Source organism: Scleropages formosus, chromosome 16, assembly GCF_900964775.1.
Source record: "Scleropages formosus chromosome 16, fSclFor1.1, whole genome shotgun sequence".
Lineage (NCBI taxonomy): Eukaryota > Metazoa > Chordata > Actinopteri > Osteoglossiformes > Osteoglossidae > Scleropages > Scleropages formosus.
This window is the reverse complement of record NC_041821.1, coordinates 16,763,363-16,789,272: the sequence shown is the minus strand read 5'-3', so window position 1 is coordinate 16,789,272 and position 25,910 is coordinate 16,763,363. Positions and strand designations below refer to the sequence as shown.

The window sequence follows — 25,910 nt, the reverse complement described above, 5'->3', positions numbered from 1 at the left end:
AGCCCACACACACACACACACACACACACACACACACACACACACACACACACACACACATTTTCTGAACCGCTTGTCCCATATGGGGTCACAGGGAACCGGAGCCTTCCCGGCAACACAGGGCGTAAGGCCAGAAGGGGACAGGACACACCCAGGACGGGACGCCAGTCCGCCACAAGGCACCCCAAGTGGGACTCAAACCCCAGACCTACTGGAGAGCAGGACCCGGTCCAACCCACTGCGCCACTGCGCCCCCTGCTCCCTCAGCCCATATCTACTCCTAAAGGTAGTATATCTGTTCTAGCAAGCGGGTGGCGCCACCAGTATTTCGAGCAGCTTGCTGGGAGGTAACATTCGCAAAAACTGCAACTGAACTTGGGCTGAGTCTAGCTGCGCTTTGCACGACACACAGCCTCCGGGTACTCGTGGATGAACGCCAGCTCTAGGTCCAGCTCCAGCTCCAGCTCCAGCTCCAGCTCCAACTCCAGGGCTGTGTGTGTCCCAGTAAGTCTGTGCGTCCAAGTAGGGACCTCCCTTTGCCGCATTGTACCTTCACAGAGCTCTCTGGGCTCTCTGGGCTCTCTCCCTCCCTCGGGCTCTGTTGTCACTTATTGTCACTTATTGTCACTTATTGTCACCACCGCAAGGGGGAAGCACCGAACCTTCCGCAGAGCGCCGCGTGGCCACCGGAAGGTTGGATGTGAAAGGCTGGATAAGAAAGAAGGGGGCAGGCGGGGAGGCGTGGCTGTGCGCGAGGAAGGCCGGTGGGCTCGGGTCGGGGGGGGGGGTGTCGGGATGCGCTTCCGCTGGAGAAGGATACAAAAGTAGCAAGAAAGTGCTTTCACGGGCAGTCCGAAGTGCGCGTGGGAAGAACGTGCCAGTAGAGCGCGCGCGGGGTAAAGAAAGCGGTGTTGGACACGCGCACCGCTTCAGCGTTTGCGTGAACTGGCGCTATGCGGAGTTTTGCGGGAGAACGGATGCTGCTCGGTCCGCGCTAATCGCCTTCTTCTCACGAGAGCTCGCGCTGCTGCTGCTGCACGCGCCACACTTCTTCTTGGGAGCGACTTTCGGCGGGCGCTGCGCACCGGGAGCCCGCGCGCGGATCGTCATCATCATCATGGCACGAGACGGGGGAGAGTGGCGGGTACAGCAGCGCCGGGGGAGCAGCGCCGCGGTGGTGGGCGCGTTACTGGCCGCAGGTACGACGACACGCACACACTTTTTAGTCTCCTCTATTATAGTCTATTGTTCCTACTCCTACTAGGCGGCCGTAGCCTAGTAGGGTCCAGAATGATTCTCGCACCGCAGGTTACATCCAAAAAGTAACTTTGTTTCTAGTTGTGTGTGTATGTGTGTGTGTGTGTATGTGTGTGTGAGAGAGAGAGAGAGAGGAACTCAGGAGGGAGACACGACTGCCAGGGCGCTCTGCCGGTCAATAAACGTGTCCACACACGCTCCTTCCTTGTGTGCGCGAGACAGAATAGCGCGCGCGCGCACTGCCAACAGTTCTGTTCGCGCCCGTCTATCAGTGTTTTCTCGAATGACACATGTGTGTGGAGGTGTTCGTCCCTCCACGATGTGCAGTCTGAAATATTACCGTTGTGTGAGCTCAAAGGTTTCGCTTGGTTTCCAGCTTACAGGACTTTTGCTATATATACATACATATATAGTACTTTTTTTTATTATGTATTGGTATTTCCCCTCTGTCAGTTCTCTCTGTATTTTTTGCATAATTTTACTCGTTCACTTGAGACTTCTCTCCAAAGGCTTTTGCTATTTATTATTTATTTATTTTTTTAATATTTATCTGTTGACACACCAGCAGGCTCACTTTAACTGTATGAATTCATAAGAAAGGCCTTGATCAAGGATGCCACAGCAGTAGCTGGGATTTGAACGTGACACTTTTAAGTGGAGGGCAGCAGCTTTAACTACTGCGCCACCTGGTGCTCTTTTTGGCTGTACTGCAGATTACACTTGGACTTTGAAGTGAAAGCTTCTTTAGGTTTATTTACGTCGAGGGTAGTCAAAAGTGAGAGTAATGTGATGGACAGATATTTTATATCCTTAATTAAAATACAAATAGAATAAAATATAAGACTGTACTTCCATGCAACAAAATAACACATTTCTCAAAAGATCACTTTCAAAGGACATAACTGATGCTTGACAGAGAACAGCAAGACTGTTCCCCTTGTCTTAGCATTCATGCATACAATACCGCATTAATATAACTATAAACACTGTAGAATAATATAATCCCCTAAACATATAACACAATGCTACCTGGGAATTACACCTTGGGACTTTACACCTATATAATTGTTCAGCAGGAATAGCTGGTAGTGTCATGGTGGAGATACTGCCTTTGAACCCAAGGGTCGCAGGTTCGAATCCCAACTCCAGCTATAGTACCCTTGAACAAGGTACTTAGCCTGAACTGCTCCAGGAAAAAACTACCCAGCTATATAAATGGGTACAAAATTATAGGTGTCTTAATATTGTAAGTTGCTGCATTGGCTAAATGAATAAATGTAAAATCCTTAAGTCTGTAAAAATAGAAATGTTCAGTTGAGGGGGAAAAATAACCAGAAAAGTCTCGAGGCCTTACTTTGTCGTCATGTATCAGCGTTGTTCGCCATGAGAACTGTTAACATCTCAAACCTTCAAGCAGGCCACTGAAACTAGAATTAAAGTGCTGTGTGGCTGCGGAAGAGCCACTCTGTTGGCCAGAGATGACAAGATCTTGTTGTTCTCGGAGGTGGGGCGGCGGGGGGTTCCAAAGGTAGGTGAAGGAATGACGTTTCCCGCAGCTTCTCACCTTTGAATGGTGCTGGGGGCGCCCGACCCGACAGGAAATTGTGGGCTATTTGCAGGGACTTGAGGAATGTAAAGGAACCCAGTCCAGAGACTTCGCAGGTACTTGGGTTCTCACACTCTTCACAGCTGTGTCTTTATCATTGTAATTTGGGACAATGTGAACAATGACTACAAAGAGACTGTTTTGCTTTAATGCGCTTGTTGACCGAGCACATGTTTGTTTCTTTTGTTTACTCCAGCCGTGGAGACCAGATAGTGGTGTAGTGTAAATGCCGGAAGCCTCTATGCCTGTATTGCCATACGTTTGGCAGTGTTGTGCATATGAATGAATGTAACTTTCAGCTACGCGGAATGTGTTTCCACTAAAAATGTATATTTAAATTCCCTCGATACCTCCTGGAATCTAAGGTGAATAGGGCTTCGGAACATCCGTTTTGGATATTTGTGTTCTCATTACACTTCAGTTCTATTTCTTATAAATGATTTGAATATGCCTGGGGAAGAGATTGCTAATAGTGGAAGAAATGCGTAGCGTACTCGTAAGTGTTTGAATTATAAACTGCTGACGTAAACGGAGCACAGGCTTTTGCAAGAAGCAATACGTAAACAATTTACCTGCCGTGATTCTGACAAAACGGTTTCAAATATTTATTCTCTCAACCAACTCTGTGCTCCATACATAATTTTTTCCCTTCTAAATTAGTTTGTGTGGCCCCTGCGTGAACATACGTGATTTTACTGTTCTGAAAATGTTCGCAATCTACAAACTTTTCACTAAGGTTGAATGGGGTTCACTTTGAAATGATAGTGGATTTTTTTTTTTTTTTTTTTGCATTTTATTCTCCGTTGTTTGAATATTTTGGTGTTGGCATTTATCTAAATTAAGTAATTGCTAGTTTATGAAGACATCGAATTACATAATTTAAAACAAAGAGTTCCTGCTAGCTTTTTATTAGAAAAATGCAAGTCTGTTAGATGTGGGCCATTAGCTGCATTCCGGGCTTTGTGGGCAGATACTATGAGTAAGAACAAGTTTTTGTTTCTGAATAAATGAGAAGACAAGTAAGTAATCTGTCACGGGGATTTTATACTCTGTGCCTTTTGAAGAATGTTTAGATTTTTTTTTTTTTTTTTTGTCTTGAGTGGTAAATTTGTCCTCTTTGGAATGGTAGAAACTCAGCATTATTTCTGCTAAAAGCTTTTATTAAAGACATTTGTCTGGTGCGGTTTACAAGTGGCAGACAACCATTGTGATTACCACTCACCATGAATCATATGGGATAGGCGCACATCCTTGAGCTTCACATTTAGGCAGAGATGACACTGTTTTGACCATTAAACCCATAAGATTAAAAAAAAAAAAAAAAGACATTGAAGGGCATGTATGGGTGTGCAAGATTGATCCCAGCCTCAAATCCAAAGTTAACAAGTTTGATTAAATCCTGCCATTTGAACCAGAACATCAGTCCCTTATTATTCAGTTTGGAAACACCTCCAAGGTATTTGTGCATAGCATACATTTTACATTTCAGGTAACGATACAGCTCTTTATTTCTGGCCGACTTTCTCTATTGACAGATTGCTTTTCTGTGTTGGGTTTTTAACTTCGCAAATGAATTTCCTTCTGCTCCATTTGGAAGGTAAATAAATAAGGAGACAAAGTTTATAAATATGTAGTATGATCATGAAAGATAATCTATTCTGAAACTGCTATATGTGGGACAAATGCATTATCTTGTAGGAGTCTGCATATTTCTTATTTTTTTCTTGAAATGGTTTAATGTGGAGACATCTTGCACATTTTTGTAAGACATGCTTGTTTTTTTCCCCTCTTGCTACCTCTTTCCAGTGTTTTCAACACTGAACACATCTGTACCCCCTGTGATCCTTTTCAGAAAAATAATAAATGAAAGGATGAGTAAATAAAGCACCTGATGCAATGGTTATCTTGGTGTTGCTGAGTTTCAGGTCTCTGATGGATCTGACTGTGTCTACAGAGCCAAAGCTTGTTGTTCTCCAGCACTTCATTTTTTTTTTTCTGGTCTCGCTTACTATTGAGAAGTTTGTAATTTGGTGGGTGCAGCAGGTATCCCGATGTTTAGAGCTGCTGCCTTAAACTCAAAGGACACGGGTTCACATCCCATTCCCACTTGAGCAAGGAGCTTACCCTGAATTGGCTGAACTGTTAAAATTACACTGTTGCATAAATGGGTGAATAATTGAACGAGGTAGTGAGCCACTGTGAGTGGCTATAGAGGAGAGTGTTAGATAGATGAGTGAATGAATGAAGTTTCATGTGGAGTCCTTTAATGTGCTCTCACATTGCCTCAGTTCTCCTTTGTGTGGCTTGAGCACCCTTGGGCTGTGAAGATACCTGGCAAGTTTGTTGGGTCAAGGCTGTCGCTCTGTGAGCGTGGCCGATCTAATTTCTGGCCGTTATGTTACGCATCGCATTTGCTCGCCTGTGCTTTGGACGTTGGCCCTTCAGAGCAGTAGGAAAATGGTCCCTTTTAACCCAGATGTCTCTTAATTGCTTCTACTTATTTTTGTCCTCACTGGCCAAGTGCTAAAAGGGGTCCTAATGTTTTCACTTTAGAGGACAAGGGAACGATGGGGAACACATTTGAAATGCAAGTCATATGGCTGAAGTGTGGACTGTGAGCGTACAAGCGTGCGGGACAGAGTGTTTGCGCTGCGAACACTTGGCCGTTTCTAATTGGTGATTGACGCAAACAGCTGAAGCTGGAATTGCCCCTGTTAAGCAGCGCAAGGGGGTTTTGGTTGGCAAAGCATGGATGACCAGGCTCGAGGAGCAGTGGTCAAGGTTGCCATTGCAGGTCCTAGCAAGGGCATGCTCTTGTACACTTGGAGGCATCTGTTGTGCCTCACCTAACCTGCTTTCGTAAGACACCACAACTAACAAAAGAAAGCGATGTAATTTCCTTTTTGTAGCGAATGGACAGGAGGGCGCGGTGGCGTAGTGGGTTTGACCGGGTCCTGCTCTCCGGTGGGTCTGGGGTTCGAGTCCCACTTGGGGTGCCTTGTGACAGACTAGCATTCTGTCCTTACACCCTGAGTTGCCGGGTTAGGCTCCGGTTCCCCGCGACCCCGTATGGGACAAGTGGTTCAGAAAGTGTGTGTCTGGTGAATGGACAGACTGGAATCTGGGGCAATTGATCCAGGTGCAGTTGCCCTGCTGTGGGCTCCTTGAGCAGGCATTTCAATGCCAGGGTCTCCACCTGTGTGCTCCGTTTGTACTCCGACACTTGCGGAAAACCGTGCGGAGTTGGCATTTCAAGCACGCAGGACAAAAGGATTTTGCGACGAGCGGTGCTCCGAATGCTGTTTTAGGCTTCCACCTGAGCTGCGGTGCGACAGTCGCCTGCTGACCTGAGAACGCTGGTGCTGTCTCACCGTGACTCTCGTCCACGCAATACATCGCAAATGCTTTGTTAGTTCCTGTCCCGAGGGCCTCCTGCCAAGTGCCTTGAGCTCCTCCCAGAGCCTGGCCAGGCTTCCCTGGCTGTGTGGTTCTCAAGGAGACGACAATAATGACCCCCAACAGTGCCTGTATATCATCAGAAACACTCATCTCTGTCCAGTGGCTTGTGCCCTGCAGTCATCGCAATGCCTTATGTCATCTGCTGCGCAGAGATGAATTGCAGATGTGTGTTTATTGTAAGGCTAATAGACTGGAGTGACTGTTGGCTTCAACTGGTTTCTAACCTGTAATCAAGTGATGTGCTCCATCTGATGCCTGGGGGAGAGCAGGCTCTGTTCCCTGTAATTTTACCCAGCCGCCATCCCAGTTCAGTGATTTATTTATTTATTTATTTTTATTTTATTTTATTTTTTTTTTTTTGGAACACTAGGTACTGTTACCTTAACTTCAATTTACAGTGCCGTTACAAAAACCTGGCTTTGTTCTCTCGGCTAATTTTGCCTTGTGGTACTTCCTAACGGAGATTATGTTGTTTATCCCCTGTAAAGGTCCTTAGGTCTCCTACCAGGCCCATGAGTATTTGGACCAGTGCTGTCTGCTTCTGAAGCTGCTGCATGCCTCGGGATCTGAAAGCAGGGGCACAAGTTATATGTGTGTAAAAAAAAAAAAAAAAAAAAAACTGGTGTCTTTTGACCTCTGTCCTCGCTTCGTAGTGCATCATTAGCTACCACCTTGTGAGGAAACGTACTCCATCAAAGCGTATTGTTTTCTCTACTGTTAATGACAATTGTGGGAAGGGACTGTAGACTGCTGTGTCTAAATGTGGAGTTTATAATGGGACCAGCCAGGCGAGGTTAACATCATGCTGACATCATGCAGACTGCTTTATTGAGTTTGGGACTTTCTGCAAGGAGCTGCCAGTCAAAGTCCGACTCGGCTGGTACTGAGGGGGTCACCCTGACTGACGGGTCACCATCAGTAACAAAGGAAGGCCTGTCAGCATGTGCAGGAGTCAATTTCATTGGACACGCATGGCATAGAGAACGTGTCAGTCTGATGTGCTGAGACACAGAAGAGTTGATGACTTTGGCCTGCTTGTTCAGAGCATGCAAATGAATAGGCCCCTTTCTGAGTGTTTATGTAATACATACAGTCGTGGGTCTTTATCATAATAACCGCATTCCCAGTGCAGTTTTCTATTTCTGGTTACAATTAATATTTCATTCTAAATTGCTGTTTCCTAAACTTTTTTGTTTTTGCACTCATTCTGGAGGAAAAACATAGTTGCGGTAGTCCTTACATCAGAATGCAAAACATCTTATGGTAATTTTGTCACGGCTGGTTATAACAAGGTTTGTAGGGTTTCTAAAATTGCCATTAACTGAATTAAATCTCCATTAATGTGGCTGAAAGAGATTCTTACTGCTTACAGACTGATAAAGCAGAATCTTTCAATGATTATTCTGATTTATGGTGACAGAGATGAATCCATTGAAGCAGCTCTACTATGTTTTTAACCTAAAAATTTCCCATAAAGTCTGTTTTATCATATGCGTGGCCTGAGTGCATTTCATTTTTTTTGTGCTGCGGTAATGAGAGGTTGTTCTTCATATGACTCAAAGACCTGAATTCAGTTTCATTGTTGTAGACTTTGCACAATGTTTAGAAATGGAAATTTTCAAATAGCTCTTTTGAACTGTACATGAGGAGGAAAACCTCGTATTTCTCAGCAAATGTCATAGTTCATCTGCTGTTAAATGGGTTCATTGCTCTGAGTTGTATTTGTCCAGTGTGTGAGATATATTCTTGCTGATCTACTACCAGGTGTGTATACCTAGCAAGGGAATGTGTAGATTTTCCCATCTCTCACTGCTCTGTTCATGGCCTTAGAACTGATGAAGGAGATAAAGAATTTTCTCATTTTATTACTGACAAGATAAGTTACAGTGAAGCCATACAATGCATGTTCATGGACCCTCCAGGTTCAGCATTGGTGACCTTTTATTCTTGTAAGAAGTATTTAATTCCTGCATCATTTCAGATCATTTTTCAGATACATAGCTTTTCAGTCATTTTCTCTTATGTCTGTCTTGTGCAGTGAGGAAGTTTCCCTCAATCCTTGCTCTCTGTCCAGTGTGAGAGATTGTCCCAGTATTGGATTCACTTTCTACCCCTGCTTCTTTTTCCTTCTCTTGCCTTGCAAGCCTGTTGTCAAATTTCAGTCATCTACTGATACAAGAAATATGAATTTTCAAATATATCCATAATGTGGCCACAAGGTTAGCTTTTTTTTTCTGTCTGCTGCTGTTTTGGAGGGTCCTGCTCAGGGTGTGTGGAGTCTACATGTTTCTCTGTTTGCACCACCCCCCCAGACATGCATGGAAGAAGGCACTGGAAAACCACTTCTGTTCCTCCTTTTCCTTATAAACCATGTGAGTGATCATTTACATTTATTCATTTAGCAGATGCTTTTGTCCAAAGTGACATACATCTCAGCAAAAATACAATTTATGCATTACATTGAGAAGGAGATATAGCTGCAGACATGAAAGTCTCAAGCAAACCTAGTTTGTTCCCTACCACTTGCTGCACCAAGGTTCATCATTCAGGTAGGTGCATAAAACACAGGAAAGAAAAATCCTGCTACCCTCCTACCAAATTTTTTTTATACAGTATAATGTAAGATACACAAGCAAGCAAAAACAATGCCGGAGTAGATATAGGCTTTATCTGGTGATGCTCATGAAGTTATGGTGCATGAACACTTGCAACGTACACGAGCTGGAAAAATCTTTGGCAAAATGGGTCCGGAAAAGATGAGTTTTCAGACCCTTCTTGAATGTAGGCAGAGTTTCCGCAGTTCTGAGTGAGAGGGGAAGGTCGTTCCACCATAAAGGAGCCAGAACCGAGAACCTCCGCGCTTTACCTTTCGTGCACGGGACCACTAAGTGAGCAGAAGTAGACGAACGAAGGGGTCTAGCTGGGGTGTAGCAGTTGATCAAGACCTGTAAATAGCTGGGAGCAGTTCTGTTGATGCAGTTGTAGACAATAACCAGGGTCTTGAATTTGATTCGGGAGCCATAGGAAGCCAGTGCAGAGAAATGAGAAGAGGAGATATGTTGGAACGCTTTGGCAAATCAGACACAACTCATGCAGCAGCATTTTGTAGAAGCTGCAGAGGTTTGATGGCATTAGCAGGAAGGCCACACAGGAGAGAATTATAGTAGTCCAGACGGGAAGTCACCATGGCCTGGACAAGTAGTTGGGCAGAGTCAGTTGTGAGGTAGGGACGGATCCTACGAATATTATGCGGGATGTATCTGCAGGACCGGGTTGTGGCTTCGATGTGTTGAGAGAAAGACACTCGCGTCAGTCGTTACTCCCAGATCACTACGAGTTGGGGTTCACTCATTGATATGTTCTTCATCACTATTGTGTGTGTGTGTGTGTGTGTGTGTGTGTGTGTGTGTGTGTGTGTGTGTGGGGGGGTGTTTTTTTAAAAACCTATTGTTTTAAATAACTTCTGCAGTCCATGGTAGGTTTAATTCTACATTGCTGTAATGTTTTACTGTACCCTTGGGGGTGGGGGGTGAAGACTGTTTTTTAATAAATGGCACGAGTGATGACATTCAATGTGAGAGAACAAGCGCTGCTGGTAATGATCTGATGAAGAGGTGGAAAAAGCTATGGCCACTGCCTTGACAAAATGCTGCTTGCCTTTGACATTTTTGGAGCGCCACAAGATGCGTATGGACTGTGAAGTAGGGTAGTTTGGAAAAGATGTTCTCAACCCCAAGGAACCTTCAGATGCAGAATGAAGGATGTAGCCTCCAAACTTTTGATTCAACCCTTGTATTTATTGATTAACAAACAAAAGCATTGGAAAGTAGCTTTTATGGTAAGCCACGCTATTATTAAACGAAACAAAAGTAGTGCTGTAGGACTGCTCCTGAGGCTTTGGAAACTCAAGGATATACTGCATGGCCTTTATCCAAATAACCAATTATGCCTTCCATTGAAGGGGGCTGAATGTGAATATTTTTTCTCTGAAACTTAGAAGCAGAACCAAGAGTCAAATTGTTTCATATTGCATTGTCTACTGGCCGCCTTGTGGACATAGCCCTCTCTTTTGGGAATCTCATGCTGACCCAGACATCTTGGCTACTAAGAATGTAGACCTCAGCAGACTGGCCGTGTTTCAGACCAGAGCGGGCATTTGTCCTGACTACAAAGCGACAGGGCTTTTGCACGCCTTTGGAGGGGAAGAGAATTCATGGCTACAGCCTAGATTGTGAAGCCAAGAAAAGCAGTACACTGAGGGACCATAACAACTTATTGGACTGCAGAATCATGTCTCTAGTTACTGCACGGTTTTCACTAGTGACCAGAATTCTCTCTGCTTTTCTTAGATATCACATCAGAGCCCAATGTTTTCACTGAATTTTGGCCTTTTGGCTCCTAGTCACCACATTGCCAGACCATCTCATGCTGCTGGGAGCACACTGAAAGGTACCTCCAGTGTGGCTAGATAAGTAGATATGATCGTGATACCATTGGCAAATGGAGCCCCTGTTTCCTTCATGTCAAGTGTGTGCCTCCAGTAAGAGGTGAGGGGTTAGGCCATATACAGCTGCTGTCTCTTGTAAAGTAGCTGTGCGCCATTGTTTGTTTTTTCCAGCGGGAAAAATGTCCCCTGTCTGTCCAGGGCAATAACATTGCTGCCCCTGGCATTGCGGGAATGATGCTATTCTCCCTCTTGCCCTCCCCCACTGCGGCCAGCATTACAGTAGCCACAGGGGAATATATGCATGATAATGCATGATGTAGTTGGCAGCACTCGGAGCCACATCCATCGGGGGACATCTCCTGCTGTCTTCTCTTGCTGTGCCAGCACTTGTTTTAACCATTCAGTTTTTCTGCCTTGCTTTTGTCATGTTTCCATCATGTCACTGTGTTTTAGTTCTGACTCTTCTCACTATGTGCTCTTTTTTTTTTATATTTTCTAATACACGTTTTAATGTATAACAGACAGAAAACGTCTTTTTTTTCCACTTCATTATGCCCAGTACAGGAACACAGACAGATACAGTATTACAAAGGTTTCATTTTGCCCCAGGTATCAGGCATTGATGTGAACATAACCTAAGAAAGCAGGAATGTAGCTTCTGTGAGTAATGGGTCAAACAGGAAACTGGACTAGGCTGTTGCGTCATGGCGAAGGGGTTCTTATGGCATGTGCCCCAGTTCCAGGGTCAACCTGACATTCCCGAGCAGTCTGACGAACAGATGTGCTCCTCTAACAGACATGGGAAAACAATGGTGACTAATAGGAAGCTTGCGGCTGCTTTGACCACTCTGTTCACCAAGCGTATTCTTTGAGTCCAGGTGTCATATGGCCCCCTAGAGAAGAGCCCCACAAGCAGCAGGAGCGGAAGGTCCTGACCCCAGGCCGCAGTGTGAGCTTCAGTGACGCCAGTGGGCAAGATTCCAGCTAGTTTTACATGTGCAGTGAAAAGTATCTCAACACCAGTGGTGTCCCAGGACTGCAGAGGATGTAAAGGGGGGGGTATCAAGGTCCAGATGACCACCATTGGTGTTTGTGTTAAATCATGTGTCCCCTGTTTCCTCTTAGGGTTTTTAGATGTACTTTTGTTAAAGTCCACAGGTCCACACCTGATATGTCCTTTGGTGCAATGTTATCCGAGTGTGTTTCTGGTGTGTGCGCTGTGGTTTGTTCTGTGCAACCATGCCCTTCAGTCCCCCTGAGGTGACTGCTGTGGGCTGAAATTGGACAATAGGTGGTTTAAATGGGGCAGTGGCAGATTAGTAGTTAGTTACTGCCTTGTACTCAAGGGACCCAGATTCAAAACACATCTCCTGCTGTAGTAACACTGAGTAATATTTTTACCTTTTAAGTTGTTCCAGTAAAAGTTAACCAGCTGGATAGATGGATAAATCATAGTAATTCACTTTGAAGAAAATCATCAGACTATATAGATGTGCAAGTGACACAGCCCTAAGTTAAGTTATTCAAACGTGGACAAAGCCAGTTCAAGAGTTCTATTTGAGGATTTTTATGTTAATCTCGGCTAACCTTCCAGTGTTTCTTGGGGTAGTGGAGACCAACACATTCTGGATGTTTGCGTCACACTCAAGTTACAAGCAACACCTTCGCTGCTGCTGTCAGCCCTAACACCACAGGACAGGAAGTTACTCAGAGCTGAGACTGATAATGTCCCATTACCCCAAGTCCATGATTAAGGTTGGGTGTTTTGAGTTCCACATGTCCATTAGCACCCTGCTAATGAAAACATGAGTAGAAGCAGCATGTGTGTCTATCCTGAAAACCAAAAAAAGCTTCCCACTTTTCATCAGAAATTCCACAGTTGGCAACTCTCATGCAGGGCTTTTTATATTTGACAACATCAGTTGAGAACATCAGAATTAACCAAGAAGGTTTATTCACCTTCAGAAGGAAGGGATGTGAACTGCTGTGTATAGCTCCCAATAGGATTATCTCTTCCAAAATCCCACCCAATGAGTTCTCCAACTTTATTAATAGTAGTAGGAGAGTGCTTTGTGCTGTAATTTGTGCCGGAGGAGATTGCACTAAAAGTAGAAGCTTGGGATGCAGTAAGTCTGAAAACGGAGTCATCTAACACAAACACAGCCATTTCGAGCCATCAGTTCACCTGAAACATGTGTCTTTGGACTATGGGAGGAAATTCATGGGAAGATGGGGAGTTGTGGGGATTTATTTGGGGACTTTAAGTATCTTTTGTTTCTGTTGATGATCTTGCTGCTTAAAATAATTATGATTACAATATATAAATGTTTAGTTTTATACATTTTTGTGTAAGTGCAAGTTTACTACAGTGTATCCTGCGAGGTTTATGTGATAGCAGGGTTTGAGGCCATTTTCGGCTTTATAAATGGTGTCGGCAGCAGAGCAATGTAACACATTCACACCTGGACAATTTGGAATCACCAATTCAACTGAAAGCCATGTTTGGACACCTGGAGGAAACAATGCCTTCAGTGTATGGTACACAACTGCTACAGAAGAGCTGTAGGAGTGCAGGTAGTATTAGAGTAATTTTAATAAAAGGAAACTGGTTTACTAGTGAAGTTATTGTGTTCATTTTAATTGGATTTGATATTTTAGTATGAATAGGTGTCAATTTTCATCCCCAAGAAAGCATAATTACTTTGAGTTTTTGATTGTCTTGAAGTTATGAGAATTCATCTTATGAAGGGTCTTTCAGGAACACACTGAATCATAACATTGAGGAAGGGAACAGCTGGTAGTGTAGTGGTAAGAGCTGCTGCCTTTGGCCCCAAAGGTTGCAGATTAGAATCTCATCTCAGGCTGTAGTACCCTTGAGCAGGATACTTACCCTAAATTGCTCTATTAAAATTAGCTAGCTCTATAAATGGGTAAGTAACTGTAGATAGATTAACATTGTAAGTTCCTTTGGAGAAACTCATTAGCTAAATGAGTAAATGTAATGTAAGTCTGTACCTAAACACATAGGCTTTAAGGTTCTGTTTAGGAATCACTTCATGGGGGATTGATAGCTTAATGTTTATTTTAAAAAAAAAAAAAAACTTGTGGCGGAGAAGGAGGGTCTTTCTTTTTTCCTCCCTGTGTTGGGTCTGGGGGGGCGTGGTGGTGCAGTGGGTTGGACCGGGTCCTCCTCTCTGGTGGGTCTGGGGTTCGAGTCCCGCTTGGGGTGCCTTGTGACGGACTGGCGTCCCATCCTGGGTGTGTCCCCCCCCCCCCCCGACCTTATGCCCTGTGTTGCTGGGTTAGGCTCCGGTTCCCCGCGACCCCATATGGGACAAGCGGTTCAGAAAGTGTGTGTGTGTTTTGGGTCTGAATCTGTGATGTCTAAAAGAAGTCCACAACAGATTTCATCTCTTCATACAAAGAACAGGAATGTAACAACACTGAGAAAGTCATATACGGCACATCTGCCCCTTGCAATGTCTGTTGCCCTGGAGGCAAGGCTCGACTGCTAGCCTACAGCAGAACACTCCTCTTGTATGTTAATCATATCAGGTCTTTGTCGAGTCCAAGTAAGAAAATTGCTCCTTCAGGTGTCAGAAATTTAGTAATTGGAAAAACTTGGAACATACAAAATTTCACATTTTTCTCTTGTCTATATTGAGTGACCCGTTAACCCCGGAGAAGGAGAACGCAAAGTAATACAGATTTGTGAGGGCAGTGTGGTAGAACATCCTCAAAGCGTATGAATGTTGGATGAGGATCCAGTGTTATTTTCAGCATGGGGAGTTCAGTGGAAATGTCTGTTTCCTGGCACATACAGGGTGTGTGCCAACAGGTGAAAGGGAAGTTCTTTTATGATAGGCCTTTTTGAAGATAACCTCTGGGGGTGCTGGCACAGGGCTGCTCTATAGTAGCTTTGCACCAGTGTGCAAATGCTCCATGAGGTGAACTGAAATATTTCCCACAAATTACTCTCGGTGATCTGCTTCCTTCTAAGCTGTAGATCTGGTCCAGATCTCTGTCCATCAGACCTTGAGTTCCCAGTGTCCCTCAGGAGGCAGATGTGTTATTGAGGTAGTTAACTGCAGTGTACTGTTGTGGAATGTGCTTCTCCTTACTCTACGCTGTATGTTGCCTTGGAGAAAAGCACAAATAAATGTCAATGTACAACATCTGAGGGCATGAATCCAGTCTCGCTTGTTTATGCTACTTGCTGTCAATGATTAGTGTTAGGTACCCGAATACTAAAGCTAATGGGAAAACTCAAGACTAAAGTTAGCTTAGTCTGTTGCCCTCTGTCATGAAGCCTTTCATTTTGAATTAAAAATTTGTGTGGCTGAAGCGATTGACAAGTGACCCAAGAGGAAAACAATTTGAAGGACCAGTGGCCCTCATGCCACTGACATGATGCTGCTGTGTGGAGCAACAACGTGGACTGTAAAACATAAAGCAGCTGATCATGTGAGACTGTCTCACTGATCTGGAGCCTGATTTGAACATGGTGTCAGATTATGGGAGGTGTGGACAATATTAACATATCAGTAAGGGAGGAGGGTTCACCTTGGTTGCAAAACTTACCCCCTCCCTGAAATCATCAATATGCTTTTGAGTCCTTGGATAATCTTCAATTTATTTCTGTCCAGAAAGCAGCAGTGTAGTCAACTAACAATGGTGACATAGGTGAGAATTAATCGCATACATGTGAAAGATGTCTGGCAAACTTTACCATAACAATGCAGATAAATTAAGATTTCCTTCCTGATGATACGCAACAGCTGTGTTGACATTCTGACCCTATTAACAGCCTACAAGATTAACGAATCTGCTCCTTGATACGTACAGGCTGATCATATTGATCAGTCAGGCTGCTGCACACCTCCCCCTCCTGTCCCGTGGTGGTCCCGCTGACATGTGGTTCAAAATGGGGAAAAAGCCCAAAAGCTGTCCATTTTGGCTCCAATGTAATGGAATGATCCTCCTCTCGCTCAGAACTGCTGAATCGATCTCAACTTTCAACAAGTGTGTCAGAACACACCCCTCTTGGAGCCACTTCTCTCCCAAACTCACGTCTGATTGTATGGAAGTAAAGGCATCATATTCACATGTGTACTGTTTGTCGTATGTTGCTTTGGAGAAAAGCATCTACTAAATGAATAAATGGGAATGTAAATGTGATTGCATTGTGGCAGTGCATGATGTGTAAAGGATTTTCATGAACATTATATAAGGTAGTTTCGTGTTTCTTATAGAATGTAGCAGTATGAGTGAAACGAGACAATTATGTTTCTGTTTTGAGGTTTTGTATGACATCTGACTCAACATGATTTGTGGTTTTCTACTTGTGAGCTTATTTCAAGAGGAGCAGAACAACTGGGCAGCGTTAGAATGTGCAGAATAACAAGCAAATTAAATGGGTGAAGCTAAACATGTAGTGTGTGTGGGGGGGCCCCCCTCCTTGCTTGATCAGAGCTGAACTATAGACAGTGGCCTGTTGGTGCGCAAGTCCTTTGGTAACCGAATGAATGAAATTTAATGCTGAACCACAAATGTGTACAAGCCAAGGGCTGTTTTGTTGCCTTTAAACTTGGAATTAATCTCTCAAAGCCTTTGGCCATAAACTACTGACAGGTGTCCAAACCCCAAGGGACTGACATGTTCTCACAAGCACTGTCAAATCACTATCCCATGGGACAAAATCCATGGCTCGACTCAAACTATGTCACCTTTGACCTCTTTTGGTACAAGCCTGTCCCTACACCATGTGGTGGATTGTGGGTGCCCATGCCATTCTCATCTCCCAACTATCTTAAGCAGAAGAAGGTCAGTCACCTGTCTTAATGTGAGTAGAGACTTGGCACCTTTTCTGCTCTTAGGTGATGTTAAGCCCAGTTTCATCAAGCAAATCCAAATGTGATAAGTCAGAATAATTTGCCTTCTTTACAAGGGCTGAAATATTTTGTGCATTCTCCAGTAATTTAAAAAGATATTTAAAAACCATGCTAGATTAACTTTGTATATAAAGTTACTTTTCCCAGTATGGCTGTCTCAATATACCTGTGAAATGCAGTCTGGATTTGCAAAAATCATGATTTTTTTTTTTTTTTAAAGGTTTATCCAATTTGCAGAATTTGTTACTGCTCTTTGGTGAAGTTCTAAGAATTACTTAGAATTACCTAGCTGTATTTTTCTTTAGAATTTGGTGTCAGATTTTATATTTGACACAATTTTTAATAATATATAATTTCTGTGTGTGTGTGTGTGTGTGTGTGTGTGTGTGTGTGTGTGTGTGTGTGTGTGTGTGCATGCTTGTACACACACAACACACCCGGGGTTGTGGTACCCTTGGAGTTACTTTCCCTAAATTGCTCCAGTAAAATTATCCAGCTGTATAAATGGGTAAATAACTGTAAAGACCTTAACATTGTAAGTTGCTTTGGAGAAAAAGCATCAGCAAAATTAGTAGGTGTAAATATAAAGGTTCTGTGCGATCTCACTATCTTTGTCAGAAGCAAACTGCATTTATTGTGTCAAATTCTTCTTCATTGTTACATCACTTTCTTAAACATTTCAACCTCTGTACAAGTTTAAACTTTAGCAGCTAAAGAAACTCCACTGATGAAACTTGAGTTATCCTCACAGTTACCATAATTGGCTTTCTCAGATTTGGCATGAGTCAGAGTGCAGACATTTTACAGGCTTTGTTTAAACCATAAAGCCTTGAGCTCGCGCATACACACACACACAAGCATTTTGTTTTATTTACCCCTTGCAGAGATGTTGCTGAACTTGATAAAGTGCTGCCTGTGTTTCCCATGGCTTTATCATGTCCAGAGTACTCCTTGAAATGCATGGTCTCTAGAAGCCCTTCCACAGTCCATTCCACAGTGCTTGAAGTACATGTGAACAGATATGGAGAGGTTGACTTGAGGCCTGCTAGCTGACCTTGTAACCGTGCAAGGGCATGCAGTGCAGTTGAGCTTTACCAAGCTCGAGGAACTAGTCCGTCATGAAGCAGGACGGCAGATCACACGTTTTAAGAACTCGGCAAAGGAAGTTCTGCAGTGCATATAAATGAGCTAACTGATGGTATTTTACCTATTGTCCTGTGGCTATGTTTGATCTCCAGAACAGTCTCTATTTTTATGAGCTTATGGGGGGGGCTACTTCCGTTTTGTTCAAGCCCTGAGGGGATCCATCTAATTCTTAATCATTTTAAAAAAAAAAAAAAAAAAAAAAGAAGGTGCCTTAAAGGAGACAAGCAAAAACTGCATACAGTTCAGTTCAGTTCTCTTCAGTTTATTCTGTTGTTCCTGACAATGAGGGCAGGGTCTGTTTTGGTTTAAACTGTTTGTAAAAATCCAGTATAATACCCCCCCCCCCCCCCCATCACTCTATGTACTGTACACAAAGGTTTCTGCAAGATGGAGAACTGAGGCCATAATACCCTCATTTCATGCAGTGGATGTGTCTGCAACCCAAAACTTCTTATTCCCAGTGGTATTGAAATGCACCGGAGACTGATCAGTGATGGTATGGCTGTAATCCCCCCCATTGAGTCCTCTACTGCCAAAGGTCAAAGTTACATGTACGTGAAAGTGATGTAAATGGGAGTTTTCCATTTTGCGTTCTTCTCTAAGCTTGGCTGTAGGATCAGCTCTTGTCCACACTGAGCTGAAGAGAACTTGTCCCTCTTACTTGTATGAGTAAATGCATCCCTTCGCATACAGAGTCTGCAGTTAAATTGGCTCACTCTCTGTTTGTTGCAAAAGATTGCATGGGTCTTGGTATGGGGTTTTTCCAGGCCTCATCGTGGCATCTAAATACCTTTTGCTTTATAGAGGACGAACTCGATGTACAAGGCATAAAATCTTTTGGCGCTTGCAAGAACTGTATTTACACAAAAACATTGTTAGAATTTTTTTAACCTCAAATAGCATTAAAAGTGCTGAAAAAAATCCATTATTTCTATGTTCTCTGACTCATTCCTGATGGTTGACCAGTATATCCTATTAACATGGGAAATTAGGTAATAACCAAATTAGACTGAATAATTAGTTTAGTTAGGGGACACACTCCATTCATACACTACTGAAACTGACAAAACATTCTCTTCAAATATAATGTCAAACTGCAAAAATAAATATTGGAAAGCAAATACTTTTTTTCAGAGCATTTTATGTTAAAATTAAAAGTAATCAAATATTGAAATTTCCTTTCTTCAAACTCCCACTTAATGCTGGCTGGGAAATATATTTTCAAAAAAAAGTCACTTAAACAGTCATAAACTGCAAGTACACATGTGCATGCGCGTGTGCCTATAACTTGAATTTTTTTTTTTTTTTTTTTAAATTAATAACAGGAAAAGCTGGTATTGAACCACTTACTGCTTTATTCATTTACATGAGAAATAACCATATTAAAATACAATCAAGAAGGGATGTTGATTTACTGGTCAGAGTTCAATCAACTGCATTCAATGCTTCATAGACAATCTTGTGGAACATCAACTTCACAGTGCTACTTGTCTCTACTTTGTCCTACACTTTAACAAAAATTGCCCATGACAAGCGCTTGGTTTCTCAAACAGGCTATCTGTGGCTAGCTCATTCTTTTGTTGAAAGACTTGACTCTCTCAGTACTACTGCAGTTTGAATTAACCAGCAGTGTTTTTAGGTCCATTTGGTTCTCAACTGGAAATCTGACCTTTCGTTATTTGATCTTTGTTCTCTCATAAAGGACTGCAGAATTGGGCCCACCACACTAGGAAGCACACAGCCAGACACTAAAGTACTGGTTTGCTGAAAAGTTACTGTCATCTTCTGATGTGTTAATAAGACACATGGTAGTGTTCATAGACACTCATTGACTTAGAAATTACAACATTAAGCCATTTACGGTGATTGACCCCTTTATACAGCAGGGTAATTTTCACTGTATGAATTCAAAAATAACTACTTTGACCAAGGGTACTACATCAGGATATGGGATTCCAGCCTGGCTTCCTCAGGTTCAAAGGGGGTGGCTCTAACCGGTATGCCACCTAGCAAAATATCCTCATAGGGGTGCAGAATCATCTTTTCCAGTCTGGTGTCAATCACAATACATGTAACCCTTGAATTTCGACACGTGCAACTTAAGACTGTTGTCCTATTAATCCTGTTGTTTTCAAGTCCCAGAATTTGGTTCTAATGTCTGTTCCATCTGCTGTATCATAGTGTTGGCTGGCTGAATTGTCACAAGACACCATATTTTGTATTTACCCTGTGAATGTGTGTATCACTGCTTTATTTCCACGAATGTTTTACGTACGGGGGGGTGCAGTGGTGCAGCGAGTTTGGCCGGGTCCTGCTCTCTGGCGGGTCTGGGGTTCGAGTCCTGCTTGGGGTGGCCTCTTGTGTCCCCTCACCCTCCAGCCTTGTGCCCTGTGTTGCCGGGTTAGGCTCCGGTTCGCCATGACCCTGCTCAAGACGAGCGGTTTCAGACTTTGTGTGTGCGCATGTTATGTACAGAACATTTGTTTGTTACTTTTTTACATTAACTAGTAAGTGTAAAAGTATTCAGGTGGGGAAGAAATGAAAAGGGAGCAAAACAAAATGTGTTTTAGAAATGAAAGTGAACAGTGCGGTATGAAAATATGCTGTACTGTATTAATCCTTTATATTACGGTTATTTTAATATGACTGAAATTAGTGGGGAGAAAAGTGCCCTATTTTAAAATGTAGTTTTTCCGTGAGTGTTACTACATTTCTGTGGTTTAAAACCCTATAAGGCGTTTTGCGACATAAGGGTAAGTCGACTTACAACGAGGTTGTCGGAACAGAACCCCATCGTGAGTTGAGGACTACCTGTATGCTTTTGTCAACTGGCTGAGAAGCATGAACTTTGGGAAACCCTTTTAGTGAAAGAGAATAAGAGCATGAAACCTGTCAATGTGACCTCATTACATTACTTAGGTTGCCTTTTGTGTGTAACTACAGCTTTGAATAATTAAACGTAATGCGGCTCATTGGACAGGTGGTCTACATTAGTGGCAAGGGCTTTTAACAGGACGTGACTGTTCTTTCGTTTGACCCATTTGCCTTTCAGGCAGGACAAATTGGGTTACATGATGGCTGGTCACCCACCATCTAAACATGAGAACTTCAAATACAATGCCACACTACCGCCTCAGTCTTTGGCATCAAAGGATAGGATGTCCTACCTCTCCAGGATGTTGTGTCCTCTTTCAGTGTCTTCACTGGGCACGCAATTTAAAATATCCCTCTCACCGTTACCTCCAGTACGTGAAGTCTCCTTTCAAAATCGGTTGCAGTTATTCATCTGGAAGCATCATCATACCATAAACCCAGATTGTCGCGTACCTCGTGGAAACATCAGTCAGGTTCCCAAGTTTGCTCAAAAACCATGTGAGGTACATTGCAAACCACAGAGACTTTGTCTTCAAGCAAATGCTAAGTTTGCTTTCTTCAAGTTGTGTAGCCATGTCTCTGCTGAAGTGGAGGAGAATGATGTGAATTATCGAGGGTCCTACAAAACTGGGCTCAATGTCAATCTACATCCATCCTGACTTTGGTTGCAGCAGCAGCCTTCCACAAACCACTGACACACCATTTCCAGCGGGACCTTGTTCAGCAGAGCTGGGGTGAAAGAGATGTCAAGCTGGAAGAAGAGCACGGTTCCTCACTTGAGCAGAATGAGGCTTTCCTATGAAGATGCCATGTACCAGGCCTGCTGTTCTCTGCAGAAATCATCAGCATAGACAGCCTGCAAACCCCAGCAGAAGAGCACTTACAACTTTTTCTAAGGTACAGCAGTGTTATACTTGTTGGTGCTGCTGCCTCTGCATTGTGAGCAGGGGCTTGAATCCCACCTCCTGCTATGACACCCTTAAGTAAAAAATTAAGCTATTTTACAATCAGTTGCTTTGAAGAAACAGTTTCAGCTAAATTAATGTAAAATATTGTCAGTCCAGCGGTAAAGACTAAGACTTCTGTATCATGTTGGAGGAGGGGTGTGCAAATGGAATGCAGCTAGCAGGGTTTTTCATGTGATCCAGAAAATGGTTGACAGAGGTGCAAATGAGTTCAGGATGTGAATGGACTAGGAAGGCTGGGTTTAGAGAAAAGGCATGCTGGGTAATCTGAATAAACTTCATTTAGTGGCAGTACACCCCAAGCATTGTTCTTGTAGGCACCTTGACAGAAAACTGGGCCAAGTTTTTTTCCAGTATGAGCAACACAACTGGTTCAACCAGGTTGTTCGCAGGCAAGTTTTGAGGCCTTCTTTTTCAGATCAGTTTCCAACCCACCCCTCTTTGTAACGGTTTTTATTTTCTTCAGCGCTTGGGGGGGGGAGCCGTGAAAAGGCATACTCAAACGATGACTAATGTAGGCATCCTGTGGCGGTCCAGACATATTTTGACTGGAAATATCTTCTAATATCATATACAGAATTTCTTTGAATATTATTTGTATGGCATTTAATAATTTTGGGAATGTATAAAATGAGGGGAAAAAAAATGGATTGAAATACTATGCCGTGTACTAATGATGCTATAGGGAAACACCACTTGCTGTTGCATGGGGTGTTTGCATATCTGAGGGTGATACGTCGCTGGTCTTGGCCATTGATTTTAGCTTTTGTTTATCACTTCAAAGGATACCATTCCCTCCACATGTGTGCATTTTCCCTCTGCTTGTGTTTATTTCCCCTCCAGCCAGTCAGCACACAGTTCTGATGACACCGAACTTCCATCATGTTCTGGAGTTGCTGCTCGAGCAGCAGCTAGAACACACAAATTGGTATAAACATTGTAAGTTTTTTTTTCTCTGGAGAAAAGCATCAGCTGAATGAATAAATGTGTTTTCGTTTGTTCACTGATCATATAACATTCATCCTTGGAAAAGAGCTGCCATGAGCATTTCTAATGACAGACAGGGCCAGAATCTGTTTCCCCCATCCTGTACCCTGTGTTCAAGAAATGTCATAAAGAGCCTTACTAAGTGTAGTGTGTTTAAATTAGTCATACATTTACATGTACTTAGCAGACACTTTTCTCCAAAGCGACTTCCAATGAACCCTATGTAGTGTTATGATCCCACACACCTTATTCACCGTGGTGACTTACACTGCTAGATACACTACTTACACTGGGTCACTCAGCCATACACTAGTGGAACTCTCTCTCTCTCTCTCTCTCTCTCTCTCTCTCTCTCTCTCTGTCACTCACACACTATGGCTGAACCTGAACAGCATGTCTTTGCACTGTGGGAGGAAACCAGAGCACTCAGAGGAAACCCTCGCAGACACGGGGAGAATATGCAAACTCCGCACAGACTGAACTAGGATCAAATCCACGTTCTCTCTCACTACCCAGGCGCTGTGAGACTGCAGCGCTGCTTGCTTTGCCACCATGGTTTACGTTATACATTATACATTGTCTAATTATTTGTCGTGGATTTGGAAGGTGGACATGAGCAGTTTAAACTACCGCTATTTCCTGCTGTTAATGCTGGTTTTAGTGCATTGTATAAAGCCTTGTAAATATTTACAGGTGTGTGTGCTCTGAATGTGACTGTGAAAGCAACTGCTACTGAAAATGCCCAAGTTTGAGTCTTGGCAGAATGTTGGAGTTCTAATTGCCAAGTGTTTTATGTGCATCAGAACATGTTGCACAAAATACTCCAGAATCTTTATTTATTTTTTTTAATCTTGTAAAAGGTATTTCTCATTTATTTTTCTATAAAAACATTTGTCATAGTGATAAGTGGTGTCATCACATAAGTATATTAATGGTAATAATCATTTAACTTATGACCTTAAATTCTTATTTCTCCAACAGTGTAGTATAACACTTATTGTTCCTCTTTTACACCATTTATCAAGCAGTTATTTGTGTGATGCTGATGCTCGTCAGTAAGCCTGTACAATTCCTCACAACTGGTGACTAAAGTGACGGAATTCTTAGTCCGGTGAAACTGTCAAATAGTTTAAGGTTGCGGTCTGTTTTAAGGACATTTAAAGTTGTGCAGAGAAGCAAATTCAGTGTGAGGTAGAGCAAGCACAGTGTGTACTCGGCATCATGTGGATGCTGACCTTAATCGGACCACACCGTGCTGACCGACCAAGTACAGCACACCTCCTAAGCAGTATGCAGTGTGACTTGAGGGCGTCAAGGAAGAGACTTAGCTGGAATACATTGAGAAGCGTGAAAATGAGCAGAGAGCTGTACTCCGTACGTAGCTGTGGTGGACAGCAGGCATGGACAGTGACCGCTGGAGCTCTGGTGCTCTGTTTTTGGGTTACAGGTGCTGTGTCGAGCCTGAAGGACCGAGGTTTGAATCTCATCTCCTGTTGTAGGGCCCTTGAGCAAGATACTTACCCTGAATTGTTACAGGGAAATTTAACCCAGCTATATAAATGAGTAAACGGTATAAGTCGCTTTGGAGAAAAGCCTCGGTGTAAATGAGCGTTGAGGGTTTTCACAGGAATTTTTATGTGCAAGTTGGGCTTGTGTTAATATGTGGAAAAACAGGTTGAGGGAAATGGGGGGGGGGGGAAACTCTTATTCGTTTCCCATCTTTATTCCCAATCATTTTTTTGTTAATGCAGTTTGTCTTCACCATCCTTTTGAGGGGGTTCCCTGCTCTTAGAAGCTCAGTCCTGTGTGGAGGCATTTATGGCAGCGTAGGACCTGACGAGAGTTGCGTGATGCTTACCAGTTTGAGCTGGCTGCATCTCAGATGTGTACAAATATGTACATTACAAAAACCTCAGAATTCATCGCTCATTCTCGGGCAATTATTTCATTTTATCATTAGTACACTGCTGAGTGTGGCTCTAGGGAAAAAAATATATTTTTCTGAACAGTAAGTGACTTGTTCACCTCTCTACAAAAGCTCTGTCCTTAAACTATGGACTGTTGGTATTTAAGATTTAAATTAAACATTGCAATCATGTTCTCTGACTTTATTTTTAGACATGGGTTTGCTTTAGGCCCATTTTTGTCCCACTGTAACACCACATGCATTATGAAGGACTGAGCTCACTTTGTTCCCCTGTGAGCCTAGTCATACAGTGTACTCATGCAAATTCATCTTCCTTAAGGAAAAAATGGAAATATAGTGAAAATAAAGCAGGTAATTGGGCGATAGATGTGACAACTTTCATACTTTCGTTTAGATGATGCTTTGCTCCTCTGCTTTGTTTTATCCGAGTACCAGGAGAGCAGGCTGTACGCATGTATCTCCTGGAATGCCCCTTGCTAGATGGTGCGACCAAGGGCCGAGGTCAAAAGCCTCCTCAGGCCTGAGTGCCCAGGAATGTACCGTGGCTTTTGTGTGAATGGGGTACTGAGGAATGGAGGCCTTCTGAACAATGTTGCATTTATTCATTTAACTCACGCTTTTCTCCAAAGCAACTTACAATCATTTACCCATCTATCCAGCTGGGTAATTTTTACTGGTGCAGTTTAAGGTAAGTACCTTGCTAAAAGGTACTACAACGTAGGTGTGATTCAAACCAACAACCTTTTGGATCCAAAGGCAGCAGCTCTAAGCGCTATACTACCAGCTGCCTGGATTTACATACTGAGCCCACAGCCTTTCTTTTCGTTAATAAGCAAGTTTACTTTCAGGGTTGAGCGTCACATCAATTTGTGTTCTAAAGCTGGTCCAAAGTGGCTGCAGTTTGCATGTTTATTTTATGCAATCCCTGCTGTCTCCAGTGATGATAATGCAACTTAATCATGTAATAAACTTTTTTTTTTTTCCCCCTCTGAAATGCCTTTGTAAAATATACAAGACTAGTTTATTGCAGCTCTTGAAAGTATGAAACTCTAAACAGTTAATGCTTCTGAAACTTTTTTTTCTGAGTATGAAAAAAGTTAATTTACTTTTAACGTAGCGCTGACTTACGTGGTTTTAAGTCTGTTAATAGTTATGGAGTGGTCTCGGGGCTTTGAAAAACATCGAAACACTCTTTAGGGTGTCTTTTGTTGAGGTGTTGCTCTGAATGACACCTTGTACATAATGTTATCAATACTCCCCCCCCCCCCCCGAAGAAATGTCGCTGGGGGTTTTTGTACATGAAGTTTCTTTCTGAATATCACAGTGGAAAAAGTTGTTTGGCCGCAACCCA

At 43.0% G+C, this 25,910-nt stretch overlaps 1 protein-coding gene across 1 annotated transcript in view; it reads left to right on the top strand.

The window, feature by feature from the left end:
• The first annotated feature begins 814 nt into the window (after positions 1-814).
• LOC108933571 (inactive tyrosine-protein kinase 7-like) overlaps positions 815-25,910 on the top strand; it is a 68,053-nt gene continuing 42,957 nt past the window's right edge. Inside the window, exon 1 of the mRNA XM_018750742.2 lies at positions 815-1,199. Coding sequence (XP_018606258.1) covers positions 1,118-1,199 — 82 coding nt within the window. The 5' untranslated portion in view covers positions 815-1,117. The remainder of the gene's footprint in view (positions 1,200-25,910) is intronic.